The sequence below is a fragment of the Ursus arctos genome, unplaced genomic scaffold (genome assembly GCF_023065955.2).
Source record: "Ursus arctos isolate Adak ecotype North America unplaced genomic scaffold, UrsArc2.0 scaffold_2, whole genome shotgun sequence".
In the NCBI taxonomy this organism is placed as follows: domain Eukaryota; kingdom Metazoa; phylum Chordata; class Mammalia; order Carnivora; family Ursidae; genus Ursus; species Ursus arctos.
In genome coordinates, this window is record NW_026622874.1 from 7587415 (window position 1) to 7605321 (window position 17907).

The window sequence follows — 17907 nt, forward strand, 5'->3', positions numbered from 1 at the left end:
AACACAGACAACTAAACAAAATCAGGAAACCAATATAAGAACAAACTGAAAGGTCAACAGAGAGAAAGAAATCATTAAAAGGAACGAAACAAATTCTGTAGCTGAAGAATACAATTAATGGAAAGAAAATGCAGTAGCATCAACAGCAGAATTGATCAGGCTGAAGAAAAAAAGACTACAAACTCAAAGACAGGTCATTTGAAATTATCCAGAGAAAAAGGAAGAAGAATGAAAAACATTAAAGAAAGCCTGTGGAAATTGTGGGATACTATCAAGTTAAACAATATTAGGATGTGGGAGTCCCACAAGGAGAAGAGAGAGAGAGAGGAGCAGAAAACTTTTTAAAATAATGGCTGAAAATTTGCCATATATGGGGAGGGAGAAAGGTGGGACATCCAGCATGAAGCTATAAGTCCCCGTACAGATTCAACACAAAGAGGACTTGGCTAAGACACACTATATTAAAACTATCAAAAATCAAAGACAAAGAGAGAATTCTGAAAGCAGCAGAAGAAAAGAAACTCCACTTGTAAAAGGGAACTCCCATAAGGCAATCGGGGGTTTCTCAATACAAACCATGCAGACCAGGAGACAGTGGGATGATATACTCGAAGTACTGAAAGAAAAAAACTGCCAATGAACAATATTTTACCCAGAAAAGCTGTCCTCTAGAAATGAAGGAGAAAGACTTTCTCAGATGAACACAAGCTGAAGGAATTCATCTCCATTAGACCTGCCTTACCAGAAATGCTAAAGGGAACTTCAAGCTGAAATGCAAGGCTGCTAATTAGTAATATGAAAACATATGGAAGTACGAAACTTACAACTTACTAGTAAAGATAAGAATATAGACAAACTCAGAATAATACCAGAATGTTCTATAAATTACTTAACTCTAGTATAATGATTAAAAGACAAAAGTATTAAAAATAACTATAACTAAAATACTTTATTAAAGTATACATAATATAAAAAGATATAAACTGTGACATCAAAACCATAAAATGTGGGAGGGGGAAGTAAAAGGGTATTTTGTATGCAATCGAAGTTAAGTTGTTTTCAGCTTAAAACAGACTATCATAACTATAAGGGATGTTACTAAGCCTTTGGTAACCTATAGTAGATGCATAAAAGGTAAAAGGAAAGAATCCAAGCATACCACTCTGGAGAATTATCAAACCACAAAGGAAGATGACAAAGGAGGTAGCAAGTAACAAAGGAACTATAAAAGAGCCAGAAAACATTTAACAAGATGGCAATAGTAAGTCCTTACCTGTAAACAGTTATTTACATGTAAATACACTGAATTTTCCAATAAAAAGACAGAGTGGCTGACTGGATTTAAAAAGGCCCAACTATACGCTGCCTACAAAAGACTCAATTCAGCTCTCAGAACACATACAGGCTCAGAGAAAAGAGATGGAAGAAGATATTCCATGCAAGCAATAACTGAAAAGACTAGGGGAAGTTTTATCGGATGAAACAGACTTTAAGTTCAAAACTGTAACTTTGTATCAAGAGAATGTAACAACAGTAAACATATATACACCCAACATTAGAGGAGCTAAATATATTAAGCAAATATTAACAGATCGGAAGGCAGAAATATATAGCAATGCAATAATTACAGAGACCTTCAATACTCTAATTTTAACTTGAATAAATCATCAAAGAAAATCAACAAAGAAATATTTGATTTGAACTACACTTTAGACCAAATGGACATAACAGATATATGCAAAACATGCCGTCAAACAGCAGCAGAGCATGCATTCTTCTCAAGTGAATGCAGAACATTCCCTGGGATAGATTATATGCTAGGCCACAAACAAGTCTTAAGAAATTAAGGAAGACTTTAAATCATATCCAGTATTTTTCCTGAACACAATGTTATGAAACTAGAAATCAAAAAACAGGAGGAAACCTAAAAAGTTCACAAATAATGTAGAAATTAAACAACACATTCCTGAACAACCAATGGGTCTAGGAAGAAATCAAAAGGAAAATCAAAAATATCTTGAAACAACTGAAAATGGAAATATAACATACCAAAAACTATGGCATGCTGCAAAAGTAGTTCTAAAAAGTAAGTTTATAGCAATAAAAATTAACTTGAAAAAAAAAGAGACCTAAAATAAATACCTAACTTTATACCTTAAAGAACTAGAAAAAACCCAAAGTTAGAAGGAAGGAAATAAGAAAGATCAGAGCATAAGTAAATTAAATAGAGACCAGAAAAACAATAGGAAAGATACAAACTAAGAGCTGGATCTTGAAAATATAAACAAAGTGACCAATAGTAAGGTAAAGTAAGAAAAAAAATACTCAAATAAAATTGGAAGTGAAAGAAAAGACATTACAAATGATACCACAGAAATATCAAGGATCATATGAGATTATTAAGAACATTTATGTCCTAATAAATTTGATAATCCAACAAGTTGAAAATGGACAAATTCTTTGAAACATACAACCTATCAAGACTGAATCCAGAAGAAACAGAAAATCTGAACAAATAAGTAAGGAAATTGAAGCAGTAATTAAAAACATCCCCACAAAAAACACCCAGGAGCAGATGGCTTCACTGGTGAATCCTATCAAACATTTAAAGAACTAATGCCAATCCTTCTCAAACTTCCAAAAAAGGAGAAGAAGAGAGAACACTTCCAGGGTCATTTCATGAGGCCAACATTACCCAGATCCCAAAGTTAGATAAGGACACTACAAAAAAATAGAATTACAGCCCATAACCCTGAGGAATACAGAGGCAAAGCCCCTCAGCCAAAAAACTAACAAAGTAAATTAATAGCACAGTGAAAGGATGATACAACATGATAAAGTGGGGTTTATCCCTGGGATGAGAGGATGGTTCAAATAAGCAAATCAATGTGACAGATGACAGAAACTGAAGAAAACACAAATAAATGGAATGATCTACCAAGATCATGGAATGGAATTATTAATATAATGAAAATGTCCAAAACTACACCAAATATAGATCCAATGCTATCCTTACCAAATTCCAACGCCATTTTTGACAAAAATAGAAAAAAATATCCTGAAATTTGTAATGAAACCACAAAACACCCTAAATAGCAAAAGCACTCTTAAAAAAATTAAGCAAGAGGCATCACACTTTCTGACTTCAAGTTCTATTACAAAGCTATAGTAATCAAAACAGTATGGTGCTGGCATAAAAATAGACACACAAGGGGCGCTTGGGTGGCTCAGTCAGTGAAGCATCAGCAGAGTCCTGGGATTGAGCCCCGCATCAGGCTCCCTGCTCAGTGGGGAGTCTGCTTCTCCCTCTGCCTCTTCCCCTAGCTCATGCTCTCTCCCTCTCTCTCTAATAAATAAATAAAATCTTTTGAAAAATAGACACATAAGCCAATGGAACAGAGAGTCCAGAAATAAACCTACACATATACAGTCGACTAATTTTTGACAAGGACACCAAGAACATACAATGGGGAAAGGATAGTTTCTTTAATAAATAGTGTTAAGAAAATTGGATATCCCAATGGAGAAGACTGAAACTAGACTCCTTATACTATACACAAAAATTAACTCAAAATGAATTAAAGACTTATATTTAAAATCTGAAATGGTGAGACTCCTAGAAGAAAACATAAAGGGAAAACTCCTTGACATTGGTCTCAGCAGTGATTTTATAGAAATGACACCAAAAACACATGTAATAAAAGCAAAATTAAACCAGTGGGACATCAAACTAAAAACCTGAACAGCAAAGGAAATAATCAACAAAATGAAAGGCAGCCTAAAGCGTGGGATCGAAAGCATGTAAACCATGTAAGTGAAAAGGAGTTAATACTCAAAATATGTAAGAAACTCAGACAACTCAATAGCAAAAACATCCACAAATAATTGGATGAAAAAATGTGCAAGGGACCTAAACAGACCTTTTTTCAAAGAAGATAGACAGATGGCCAGAGACATGGAAAGATCCTCAATATCACTCATCATCAGGGAAATGCCAATCAAAACCACAAAGAGATATCACCTCACGCCTGTCAGAATGGTTAGTATCAAAAAGGCAAGATGTAACAAATATGGGTGAGAATATGCAGAAAAGGGAATCCTCGTGCACCACTAGTGATGTAAATTGATGCAGCCACTGTGGAAGTTCCTCAAAAAATTAAAAATAGATGGGGCGCCTGGGTGGCTCAGCTGGTTAAGTGTCTGCCTTCAGCTCAGGTAGTGATCCTGGGGTCCTGGGATCGAGCCCCGCATCAGGCTCCCTGCTTGGCGGGGAGCCTGCTTCTTCCTCTGCCGCTCCCCTTGCCTGTGCTCTCTCTCGCCCTCTCTCAAATAAATAAATAAAATCTGAAAAACAAACCAGAACTACCACGTGACCCAGGGATCCCACTTCTGGACATATATCCAAAGGAAATGAAATCAGTATCTCAAAGAGGTATCTGCACTCCCATGATCACTGCATTATTCACAACAGCCTAGATACGGAGACAATTTAAGTATCCGTCAACAGATGGACGGATAAAGAAAACGTGGTATATACAAATACCCAACGAAATATTATTCAGACATAAGAAATGACGCCGTTATGCCACTGCAACAATAAGATGTACCTGCAGGGTATTACGCTAAGTGAAATAAACCAGAGATAAACATTGTACATTATCATTTATATGTAGAATCTGGAAAAAAAAAAGCTGAACTCATAGAAAGAAAGTCAAAGGATGGATGAGTGATGGAGGGGATGGGAAGATGCTGGTCAAAGGGTATAAGCTTTCCAGTCATAAGATGATTAAGTTCTGAAAATCTAACACACACTGCAAACATCAGTAAGGGAAACCTCACTAAATGTAGTCAGGAGGTTTCCGCAAGGGGAGCTCTTGGCAGGGGAGTTCTCAGCCTGGGAGCTCTCAGTCCTACCACTCATAGTTAATTGTAGACCCAACAGGAAGAGATGGATTTGGCCTTACCCGGACTTGACCTTGCACGTGGACACTAATCTACTACTCCAACAGGAGGAAGAGACACTTTCCTCATCCCCTCCAAACCCCCCATGTGACAGCTCAGCCAATGAGAAGCCACCACACTTTGAACTCCCAATTTACTCCAATGGACTCTTAGTTCATAAGTTTCCCAACTTGCCGCTTTTCTCCTTTAAAAAGTGTACCTTTTCCTTGTTCCCCAGACTTGCCTATGGTTTTGCCATAGCTTGTTTGTTCTGGACTGCAATTCGCTTTTATTCCCCAATAAAACCACCTTTTGTTGGTAAAATAACTGGCAGTTTTTACCTTTAAGCTTAACAACAGCACTGTAACTATGGTTAGTAATACTGTATCGGACACCTGAAATTTGCTAAGAGTGTAAGCTTCTCACCACACACACACACACACACACACACAAACACACGAACATAGCTGAGAGATGATAGATTTGTTAATTAAGTTGCAATAAACATTACACAATGAGTAGGTATGTTAAATCATCACAGTCTACACCTCAGGTATATACAATATTTTTGTCAAATATACTTCAATAAAGCTGGAAACAAAATTTTCAGGAAAAAAAACCCGAGAGCAGAAACGTAAAAAACAGAAAACAAATATGTAATAGAGAAGATCAAAAGAGCTAAATATTAATGAATAGAAAGACTTACTAAAATGTCAATTGTCTCTTAATTGGTCTTTACATGCAATATAACTCCAATCAAAATCTCAAACAGTTGTTTTTTTTTTAGTTTTCGACAAGATGATTTAAAAAATTAGAAAGTATCAGAGTGATGTGGAGTGGAATTAGAAAAACGGAGTCTTCCTTCTATGCATCTCTTTTACTCTCACACCGTTTGCCACACTCACATACTTCTGGTCACCAAATGTGTAGGGTTTTTCCCACACCAAGTAATTCTGCAACTCCAGCTACAGTTTTAACTTGGTCTGACACTGTCTACCTGGAGAGAGCATCAGATCCCACAGGTTTAGAGCTCAGTCCCAGGAGACTGCTTCCTAATGTGGAGAACAAAGGCAAAAGAAAAAGATTAAACTTCCTTACGACTTACAGCCCACTGATAAGTCCTGCAGACAGGCAGAGTGACCTTCCTCTGGGAACTCAACTGCCCTGATGTTAATACTTCAGGGTAACATTAGCTGGACCTCCAGGATCCTGGAAGTCTCCTTTAACATATAAAAATTCCATTGGAAACTTCCTTTGTCTTGACCCCTCCCCCCAAGATACACGTTGGCAATCATCCTCCAAGCACATGGCCCACTGATGTACATCTGAAGGGTCTCATGAGTAGGGTTTTACTAGGCAGTAATAAATGACCTTTTCCTAACAACAGCTAGCCCCACAAGGTCCTGGAAACCTTGCTTCCAAACTCCTTAGTGACTTACATCATCCCTACCCCTTCCCAACTTGAAAGTATATAATCAGAACTCCTCACAAACACTGAGCAACTCTTTCTGCCCATGGGTCCTGTCCCTGTGCTTTAGTAAAACCATCTTTCTGTACCGAAGACATCTCAAGAATTCTTTCTTAACTGTTTGCTCCGAACCCCAACATTTTCATATCGCTCCCCACTTCAGATGCCAATCACAAGTAGTAAGTCCCCAGATGACCCACAACTTCTGTCTGACTTGGCTAAAAATTAAGTTTTTCATGAGCTACTTCCCATTTAAGTCAATGATTTGCTAGAACAGTTCACAGAATTCAGGTAAATGCTGACATACACTTATCAGTTATTAAAGCACATGATAAAGGATACAATGAACAGCCCGATGAAGAGATACACAAGGCAAAATCTGCACCTGAGGGCAGAAGCTTCCATCCCTGTGGAGATAGGACACATGGGAATGTGCTCACCAACCTGAAAGCTCTCTGAACCCCATACTATTAGAATTTTTAGGGAGGCTATCTCACATAGACAAGACCAAGTAGTTGTAACTCCACTTCTAGCCCCTCTTCCCTCTCTAGAGAATGGGGGATGGGAAGGTGGTGCTGAAATTTCCAAGTTCCTAATCATGGCTAGGTCTTTCTCGCCCCCATCCAGGAGTCATCCAAGAGCCAACCTAGATTAACCTCATTAGAACAACAACAGGAACTCCCACAGCCCCCCAAATTTCAAGGGATTTAGGAGTCCTGTGTCAGGAACCAGGATCGGACCAAATATTAGAACACAAGATGTTGGGGGCGCCTGGGTGGCACAGCGGTTAAGCGTCTGCCTTCAGCTCAGGGCGTGATCCCGGCATTATGGGATCGAGCCCCACATCAGGCTCCTCTGCTATGAGCCTGCTTCTTCCTCTCCCACTCCCCCTGCTTGTGTTCCCTCTCTCGCTGGCTGTCTCTATCTCTGTCAAATAAATAAATAAAATCTTTAAAAAAAAAAAAAAGAACACAAGATGTTCCTAGTGCTCCCATCACTTAGAGATTTATAAAGGTTTCAGGAGCTCTGTGTCAGGAATGAGGAGCAGAGAATAGTACATATGTTTCTTATTATCTCACAACAATCCGTTGCTGGCTGGCTTTGAAGATGGAACGATGAGTTCTGTTAGAATTAACAAATTCAGTCAAGTTGCATAATACAAAGTCAATATATAAAAATCAGTTGTGCTTCCATATACCAACAAGAAACTATCAGAGAAATTAAGAAAACAATACCATTTACAAATGTATTAAAAGAAATAAAATGCTTAGGAATAAATTTAACCATTAAGGTAAAAGATCTGAACACTGAAAACTCTAAGACATTGATGAAAGAAATTTAAGACAAATAAATGAAAAGATATCTTGTGCTTATGGATTGAAAGAATTAATATCACTAAAATGTCCATACTACCCCAAACAATCTACAGATTCAATACTATCCCTGTCAAAATTTCCATGGCATTTTTCACAGAAATAGGACAAACAATCCTAAAATTAGTATGGAACCAAAAAGGACCCAAAGAGCCAAAGCAGTCTTGAGAAAGAACAATGAAGCGGTGCCCGGGTGGCTCAGTCAGTTGAGCGTCTGCCTTCGGCTTAGGTCATGATCTCAGGGTCCTGGATCGAGCCCCATGTTGGGCTCCCTGCTCTGTGGAGAGCCTGCTTCTCCCTCTCCCTCTGCCCCTCCACCTGCTTGTGCTCTGTTTCTCCGTCTCTCTCTCATAAATAAATAAAATCTTTAGGAAAAAAAACAACGAACAAGTTAGAAGCATCACACCTCCTGACTTCAAGCTATTACAAAGCTATAGTAATCAGATCAGTATGGTATTAACATAAAAACACATACACAGACCAACAGAACAGAATAGAGAGCCCAGAGATAAACCCACACATACATGATCAACTAACTTACGACAAAGGAGGCAAGAATATACAATGGGGGAAAGGGCAGTCTCTTCAACAAATGGTTGGGAAAACTGGACAGCCACATGCAAAAGAATGAAACCAGATCAGTATTTTACACCTTTGTGATATTGTGCTCTTCAATAAATATATATTTGTTCTTTGTCCTCATTCCTGGCACAATGTTCCTAAAACTCCTAGAATATCCTAAGTGAGTGATAAAGGTGTCTTTTGTTACATTAATGGGGTGACTTTTGGACTTCACCTAAAGATGGAGGCTAGTTGCCAAGAGAACCAACCATATGACTGCTAGAGGGTTGGAACTTTCAGCTCCACCACCTTGACCTCTGGGGACAGGAGAGGAGCTGCAGGTAGAATTAACTGCCGGTGATTTAATCAACCATGTCTATGTAATGAAGCCTCCATAAAAGCCCAAAAGGAGGGGTGCCTGGGTGGTTCAGTTGGTTAAGTGTCTGACTCTTGATTTTGGATCAGGTCATGATCTCAGGGTTGTGGGATTGCGCCCCTTGGTAGGCTCTGCACTGGGCAAGGAGCCTGCTTGGGATTCTCTCTCTCCCTCTTCCCCTCCCATCCACGCCACACACATGTGTGTGCGTGTGCTCTCACTTTCTGAAAAACAAAACAAAATTAAAAAAAAAAAAAGGATGAGTTTCAGAGAGCTTCTGAGCTGATGAACACATGGAGATTCAAGACAGTGTGGGTCACTTGAAGGGAAAGAAGCTCTGTGCCTTCTCCCCATACCCTGCCCTATGCCTCTTGTCTGTTTCTGAATTATACCCTTTTAAAATAAACTGGCAGTAAGTAAAATATTTCTGTGAGCCACTCTAGCAAAGTGATAGAACCCAAGGAGAGGGATCGTTAGAGCCTCCCATCTACAGTTGGTCAGGCAGAGGCACAGGTGATAACCTGGGCTGGAGACTGGAATCTGAAATGGGGACGGGAGGTAGGATGGGTACGACGTTACAGGACTGAGCCCTTAGCCTCTGAGATCTGATGTGATCTCCAGATGAACAGCGTCAGAGGTGAGCTGCATTGTAGGACACCACTAGGTGTCTGACGATTGGATTGCTTGGTGGTATGAGGGAACCCCCCCCCCCACACACACACATTGGAATTGGGTACAGAATCACATTAACTCACAAAAATTAACTCAAGATGAATTCAAGACTTAAATTTAAGACCTGAAACCATAAAACTACTACAAGAGAACATAGGGGATAAATTTCTTGACACTGGTCTTAGCAATGATTTTTCTCAGATATGACACCAAAAGCAAAGGTAATAAAAGCAAAAATAAACAAGTGGTACTACATCAAATAAAAATGCTCTTTCACAGCAAAGGAAACCACCAACACAATGAAAAAACAACCTATGGAATGGAAGAAAATATCTGCAAGTCATCTATCTGGTAAGAGGTTAACATCCAAAATATATAAAGAACTCACACAGCTCAGTAGCAAAGAAACAAACAATCCAACTTAAACAGGCTGATTTTCCAAACACAAACAAATGGCCAGCCAGCAGATACATGACAAGGTGTTCAACACACTCAGGATCAGAAAAAATGAAAATCAAAACCAACATGAGATAATACCTCACACCTGTTAGAATGGCCATTATAAAAAAGAAATAACAAGTGTTGGCGAGAACGTGGAGAAATGCAAACCCTCCTGCACGGTTGGCGGGAATGTACACTGGTACAACCACTATGAAAACAGTATGGAGATTCCTCATAAAATGAAAAGAGAGCTACCATATGATCCAGCAATCCCACTTCTGGAAATATACCCAAAGGAAAGGAAAACAGAATCCTGAAGAGATATTTCCACTTCCATGTTCACTGCAGCATTATTCTCAACAACCAAGATACGAAAACAACCTAAGTGTCAGTGGGTGAATGGATAAAGATGATGTGCTGTATATACACAATGTTCTATTACTCAGCCATTAAAAAGAAGGAAATCTTGTTTGTGAGGACATGAATGTAACTTGAGGGCACTTTGCTAGGTGAAATAAGCCAGACAGAGAAAGACAAATACTGCATGGTACCATTTATATGCGGAATTTGAAAAAAAAAAAATTGAACTCTAAGAAACAAAGTAGAAAAGTAGTTGTCAAGGGCTACAGGGTTGGGGAAATAGGGAAAAATTAGTAAATGGGTACAAACTTTCAGCTATAAATGAATAAGGTCTGCAGATCTAATGTATAACATAGTGACTACAGTTAATAACACTGTACTGTAAAATTAAAATTTGCTAAAGGAAGAGTAAGTAAATGTTCTCACCAAAAGAAAAAAGAAAGAAAGAAAGAAAGAAAAAAGAAAAAAAAGATTTTCTGATACATGCTACAACATGGATAAACCCCGAAGACATCACACTAAGTGAAACAGACCAAACACAAAGAACCAATATTGTATGCTTCTATTTATATGAGGTGCCTACAACAGCTATATTCAGAGAGACAAAAGGTAGAATAGAAATGACCAGGACCTGGAGAAAGGGGTAATGTGGAGTTACTGTTTAATGGGTATGGAATTTCAGTTTGGGGTGATGATAAATTCTGGAGATGGATGCTGGTGATGGTTACATAACAGTATGAATGCTGCTGGACTGTATGTACACTGGTACATGATTAAATATGATAAAAATGATGAATTTTATGTCCTGCATATTTACCACAATAAAAAGAAATAAATGAACAGAAAACACTACAGCATGCCAATGCAAACCAAAAGAAAACTGGTTAACAATATTCTACCAGACAAAATAGAGTTTAAGGGAAAAGCATTTAATAAGGAGAAATTAGGTCTCAACATAATACTAGAAGGGACAATCCATCAAGAAGCTACAACTTATAACTTTTATATACCTAACACTGCCTCAAAATACATAAAGCAAAATCAGATACAATTATAGAAAATCTGACATTTCACAAAAACAGTTATAGTGAAATATTTTAACACACCTATCTCGATATATGGATCAAGTGAACAAAAACGTAACAAGTAAATAGATTATTTGACCCTCATGAAAAGGCTTGACCTAATAAAGAACTAATAAAGAATTGACATAATAAACAAAGAATTTACTTCTCAAATCACGCAAGATATTTATGAAAATTGACCACATCCTAAGTAACAAAAGACTTCACGAATTTCAAAGAATCAATTATTATGCAGACCCCATTTTCCAAGAGTGCAAATTGTAAGTCAACAAAAATACACTTTTAAAAATGTACCATATTTGTAAACTTGAAATAGGACTCCTAAATCAACCATGTATTAAAAAGAAAATAAAACTGGAAATTACTCTCTAGAACCACTGAACAATTAAAATATCACACATTCAGGGATGCCTGGGTGGCTCAGCTGTTTAGGTCATGATCCCTGCTCAGCAAGGAGCCTGCTTCTCCCTCTATTCCCCTCTCTTGCTATCTCAGTCCGCTATCTCTGTCTAAAATAAGTAAATAAAAAATTTTTTAAAATCACATATTCAAACTTGGTGGATGCAGCTACAGTCGTTCTTACAGCTTAGAAATTAGAGTACTGAGGGTGCCTGGGTAGCACAGTTGTTAAGCATCTGCCTTCGCCTCAGGGCGTGATCCCAGCGTTCTGGGATTGAGCCCCACATCAGGCTCCTCTGCTATGAGCCTGCTTCTTCCTCTCCCACTCCCCCTGCTTTGTTCCCTCTCTCACTGGCTGTCTCTCTCTGTCAAATAAATAAATAAAATCTTAAAAAAAAAAAAAGAAATTAGAGTACTGAATGCATTTACTATTTTAAAGATTGATGTGTTCAATACAGAAGCCAGAATGTGAACAAACAAGCTAAAAGTAGGAGAACTTACTGTAACAGAAAAAGAATAATCAAGGTCAATAAAACTAAAAGCTGAGGAAAAAAAAACGGTACTCAAAAGGCCCCCCTTTGCACCAAAAAAGTAAAAGACACCAGACCTAAGGAGTTTTACAAGTGAGCTTTATCAAATATAAACATAACAGAAAATCCTTATACTATGCAAACTCTTTCAGAAATAAAGGAAAACTACTGAACCCACTTCTTGAAAAGTAAAACAGCAACGGCTCCCAAAACAGACAAGAACAAGTACATGCACCAAAAAAATTATAGACAGTAACACTCCTTAACATAAATGCAAATATCCTAAATAAAATATTAGCAAATCAAATCCAAAGTATCGATGTATATGTGTGTGATATACATAGGTTTATAGATATCTTAGTGGAGTCTATCTCATGAACGCAAATACAGTATCTATGAACGTTATTAATGTAATTCAATTAGAAGGGTTATTTAAATCCCTACATTAAGTGACATATACTCATTTGTATTTGTGTGCGTACATGTAGATGTGTATGCAGACTACACAATCAGTACAGCACAGCTGTCCAGAGTTCATTACTCAATTATGACTGCAAAACAAAACCCCAAACTCATTAACCTAGGAATAGAAGAGAGATCACCTGGCCTGATGAAGGGCAAATAAACTAGTGCAGGGAGAAGGTGAGCCCCTTGAGGGCAGGGATGGGTCTGACTCAAGTCCAGCGCCGGAAAACCTGAAGCACGAAGGCTGAACACGGTACTTGGCGGCACTGCCCCGCAAGCTGCCACCCTCCCCCATTTCCACCAGGCACCCCTAGGCCAACCCCAGGCCAGACCACCACACCCCGGGTCCTGCCCCTCCAGGGCTGTCCCACACGCCCGCCCTGTCCTGATTCCCGCCCCGCTCCCGGGCCCTGTCCCCGGGCATCTGACCCCGCCCACCTACGTGGCACCGGGCCGTGGCCTTGCCCCTCCCGCCCTGTGCACGCCCGTGGCCCTGACCCCTCCCCCCAACCCTGGTTCTACCCCGCTGGCCTGCTGGGCAGACGCACTCAAAAGGACGGGTGTTGACAGGGGTCCCAGCCACCCATCCTCACCCGCAGCACTGTGGCCCAACGGCCGCTTCGACCCCTATTAAGGCCAAGAGGCGAAGGTCCGGCTCGCACACCTCGGATCCGGGCGAGGACAGCACCACGGAACAGCGCCCCTACCCCTCCTCGCCGTAACCGCCGGCCAGGCTCCAGCCACGAGCGTGCGCCGCGCTGCGCTTGCAGATGGCGTCTCGAGGCCCGCACAAGGCACGCTGGGAGCTGGGGGGGGGGGGGGGGTCACGAGGCCCGCGCAGTGCATGCTGGGGGCCGCAGCAGGGGGTGGAGCCCACGGGGGAGGACCTGGCTGGTGGTTTCGAGGAGGCTCCACCCAGGCGGTACTGGCCATGCCGTCGGCGGGGCGCAGAAATGTGCGCCAAGGGCAGTTCGGGTAGATACAGTGCGCAAGTTACAGACTCCGGTGTGCCCTCTCTCCCCCTGCACGCCGGCCTGCATGCGGCCCCGGAAGGCGGGAGAAACCAGTGACTGCAGAACCAGCGGCTCTAGGACCTTTGAAAGGAGCGACTCACGTTTAAGCTTTTAACAGCCTGGGGCAGGAGCTTGTCATTCAAAAGCCTCCGTTATTAGTAAAAGATGATATATGGAAATGTAAGAGAATGGATCTAAGAGAAATTCTAAGAAACGTGTGTGTAAAAATACCTCCTGTTTTATATGTCGTATAAAAAGTTCAGCAAGTGAATGTCCTGTATTTCACTCGCTCGGCTATTTACTGAGCACTTACTCTATACCACGCACACGAGACACATTGGTCCCCTTCTTTATATTTCCTCGTAGAGGCCACAAAAGAGAAAGAATTGAGATTTGTTGGGGTCTACTGTATCTAAAACTGTTTAACTTTTTAAAAGAATAAACTTCCACTTTTAATAAGCTTGAATATATCATCATTCAGCGTGTCACAAAAAAATTTGAGTATGACTTTGTGAGTCTTTGAGAAGCTGTTAAGAGGGTTTGATGTTGAAGGTGAGGAAAGATACCAGTTAAAAGGGAAAATCGTTTTGGAAATATGTGCCAATAATCATTTATATTTGATAAAATTAGCCAAGAAGTCGAGAGTCAACTCAATAAAATGCCAGTCAGCAAACTATGTAAAACAAAATAGGATAAAAAAAAAAAAAAAAAAAAAGGCAGACTATGAGGCCATATTCTCCAGTCTTCCCTGTCTCAACAAACTGCACATCTTATGTGGGGTCTTCTTTGACACCTCCCATCTCCTGGTCCCTACCCCAGTTAAATTTATTACCAAGCCCCGTGGGTTTTACCCACGAACTCTGTTTAGTCCGTCGCTTTGGTCCAGCTCTACTGCTTCAGCTGTAGACAAAGCAATGGTCTTCAAATACGGGTACGGTGTGTCTGGAGGAAGCAGACTTTCAGGGCTGTGAGGATAATGATGGTTTTAAAGGAATCAATTTATAGAGCCACATCTCTCTCTCTCTCTCTTTACACACACACACACACACACACACACACACACACACACACACCCTTTGTTAACATCATGAAGATTGGCCTGTTCTAACCCCTCTGTCAAAATCTCCCTTCACCCACTTTACAAGAGAAAGACAAGCTCACTCCTATCCGGAATCCCACTCCAGTAAAAACTTGCAGGGACACCAAAAAACCACTGAAAAAAACAAACCAAAAAATTAGGGTGAGACACCTCTCTTAATGATTAATTAAAGCATCTATAAACACGTTGTAGGGCTTCCCATTTTTCTTTTTTTCTGTTAAGAGTGAAGAGGGGTGCTAAACGTTGCAGCCATTAGGCTGTCCTGATGTCAGATTATTGTATAATGTGGACAGTGGATTCATGAGGATTTCCTATTAATGGACTCATCTCTTCCATACCCCAAAAAAGGTTTATAGATAATCTTAGTGGAGTCAAATAATTCTTTGCTCTTAATGGAGAGTCAAACAAATGCAAGACAGAATCAGTAATAAATATTGCTTACTAAATAGGGTTTTTATTTCATGGGTTAAAATGTAAGCAATATTTTCAGTTGTTCATAATAGTCATTTCCCAGAACACATTAGCTAGAAATAAGAGCACCTTCACACAGTGAAGCGGTACTGGCTAGTGACACTAATTCTTTTAAACGTAACTAGAATATTTTCTAGACCACCATCTTCAAAACACACTGGATAAAATCTGAGGACTAAAATGATATGTGATTTCTTTTAAATTTATTCTGTGACACAGTAAGTTAAAACATTTTATCTAATTATAACATGAACTAGATATTCCAATTACATTTAATCTTATTTCATAATATGTCTAATATTTTCTACTCTCAAAAAAACCACTTCCTAGATGCTGAACCAAATAGATTTTTAGCCTCATATACCTTTCTCTCACTAACTACACAGAGATATTTTTACCATGATGTATATGACATTTATAAAGCTATTTCCAAAGCAGTCTCTATGATGCTTTACAACAAAAGCCGAAAACCAGTTTTCAATAACAAAAAAGTATGCTTTTAATCACATCCCTTTCTTCATAAATAATGTATATTTTAACTACGTATTACATTGCATTATTACAATATAAGTAGTGAGAAATAGTATGTAGGTTTATTCTTATTTGTGTAGCTTATTAACATGAGTAAATTATATCTACATTATTTAATCTTGATTAGTTTCATTAACCCATTTCTAAAAATACATTCAAAATTTCTTTCCCGGTGCTTTCTGTAATAGCTTTTGAAATGTTTATTAATTAGTTTGAGTTGAAAACTGAAGCCAGATTTTATGATCAAAAGTCAGTCTAGTTTGGCTAATTGATTTGGCAGTGCTAATAATACAGCAGAAATTTTCCATAAATTCAGTGCGCTAAAACCACAGATTCAGGGTTTTGACAAAAAATATTATTGAAAGACATGAAAATAATAAGAGTCTTTAAAATTGTATTGGCAAAGGTGTATTAAAATGTGTTCAAATACTTCTATTTTCCTAACCCTTTCTGAAAACATTGGGTTCAATGAGATACCTGTTAGTAATATATATATATATATATATATATATATACATTTATATAATAATAATAGCATAATTAAGTTATTTGATAAAAATCCGGGTAATATTTTGGAGGTAATACTGGTCTAAAATTGAGAAAATGAATGATTCTAATGAGTAGGTAATGAAAATGACCTTGAGACCTCCCTCAGCTACTGCACAGCCCAGGGAGCCGGGAGTCGGGCACCAAGCATCTGCCCTTCTCTCCCAGACCCGCCAAGCTGAGTGGACTCTTCTGGCTACACCCCCACGTAGAACTCCAAGGGGTCTGACACTTTTAAATTTAAATCTAGCCTTCCGCATCATTATGAAAGCCTATACAGACACAGAGATAGATCCACGATGATCCACAGCAACTATTTTATTAATCAATGTATAAACTTGATTGACAGCCCGTCCTCATTATTCCCAGGCTCCAGATCTGTGAATTTGCCTACTCACTAAAATGTATGCGGAGCCCCCAAATCAATACTGCTGGTGCTTTGTGGTTGGGGGGGGGGCGTGCACAGAGTGGTGACAGTTTTGAATGGCAGGTTCCTGGCTGAGCTGGACCAGGCGACGCCCTGCCTTCTCGTTTCAGCTCTTGGGCTGTAAACAAGGGATCCTTCCTGATCTATTCAGTGCCATGTTTTTCACATTTTTATGCTTTTTGCTGGTGGTTTTGCTGTTTAAAATGGCCCCCAAACGTAGTGTTTGCTTAGTGCTCCCAACTGCAAGAAGGCTGTGATGTGTCTTACAGAGAAAATAAGTGTGTTAGATTCGCTTAGCTCCAGGCTTTGTTATAGTGCTCTTGGCTCTGAGTTCAATGTTAATGAATCACAATATATATTAAATACCTTCCAGCAGAAACACACATAAAACAAGGTTATGGATTGATCAGTTGGCAAAAGTGTTGTGAGTAAATTCTCTTGGGAACCTAAACCTGTATTTCCCTTGGAGCAAAGGTTCTGTATTTGCTAAATCAATGTTTGGGGCAGCTTTTTAGAACCTAGCTGCTGCAAATCAAAAGAAGCAACTGCATATTTTTACAATTAAATATATGGTTTGGGGCTTCCTTTACTTCCAACCCTGCAAATGTTGAGGCCTCCAGGGTTATAAACCAATCTTTTCCAACTCTTTGCTTTCAAAAAAATTAAACACCTCATAGAATTGTTAGTTGATAGATTATACAAAATAATTTTTATGATGAATTACTATTGGATTTTTGCATGTAACTCAGGGGTTCAAAGAATTACTATGACAAAACTCCTTTCATTCTTACCTGTTGTGTTTCTACAAACATGGGTGTCACCTCTTTCATCTGTAAGAATGAAAAATAAGATCAGAATTGTTGCTGAACTCTGTCTCATTCCATCAATAACTGATATAAATCATATTTACCCAGGGACACGTAAGGTACTTGGAAAAAAACTATCCCATTCAACTCATTAAAAGTTGATTTCCAAAACAATTTTATTTTGTCTAATAATTGTTTATAAAAGTCTCTGTAGGATTTGTGTTGTTTTGATCGATTGTGTACTCGTTATAATTGTAATTCCCCAATCCATATTGAACTTACAGCCTTTTGGTAATTTATATGCATATTTTTGTTGCAGAGACATGTAAACGGTGAATCAGGA

General features: G+C 39.1%; 1 protein-coding gene across 1 annotated transcript in view; it reads right to left on the bottom strand.

Annotated features, from left to right (window-relative positions):
• DNAH14 (dynein axonemal heavy chain 14) overlaps nucleotides 1–17650 on the bottom strand; it is a 321838-nt gene extending 304188 nt beyond the window's left edge. The window contains exon 1 of the mRNA XM_057315759.1: nucleotides 17550–17650. Within this exon, the coding sequence (XP_057171742.1) occupies nucleotides 17550–17637 (88 nt within the window). The 5' untranslated portion in view covers nucleotides 17638–17650. The remainder of the gene's footprint in view (nucleotides 1–17549) is intronic.
• Nucleotides 17651–17907: the final 257 nt, after the last annotated feature.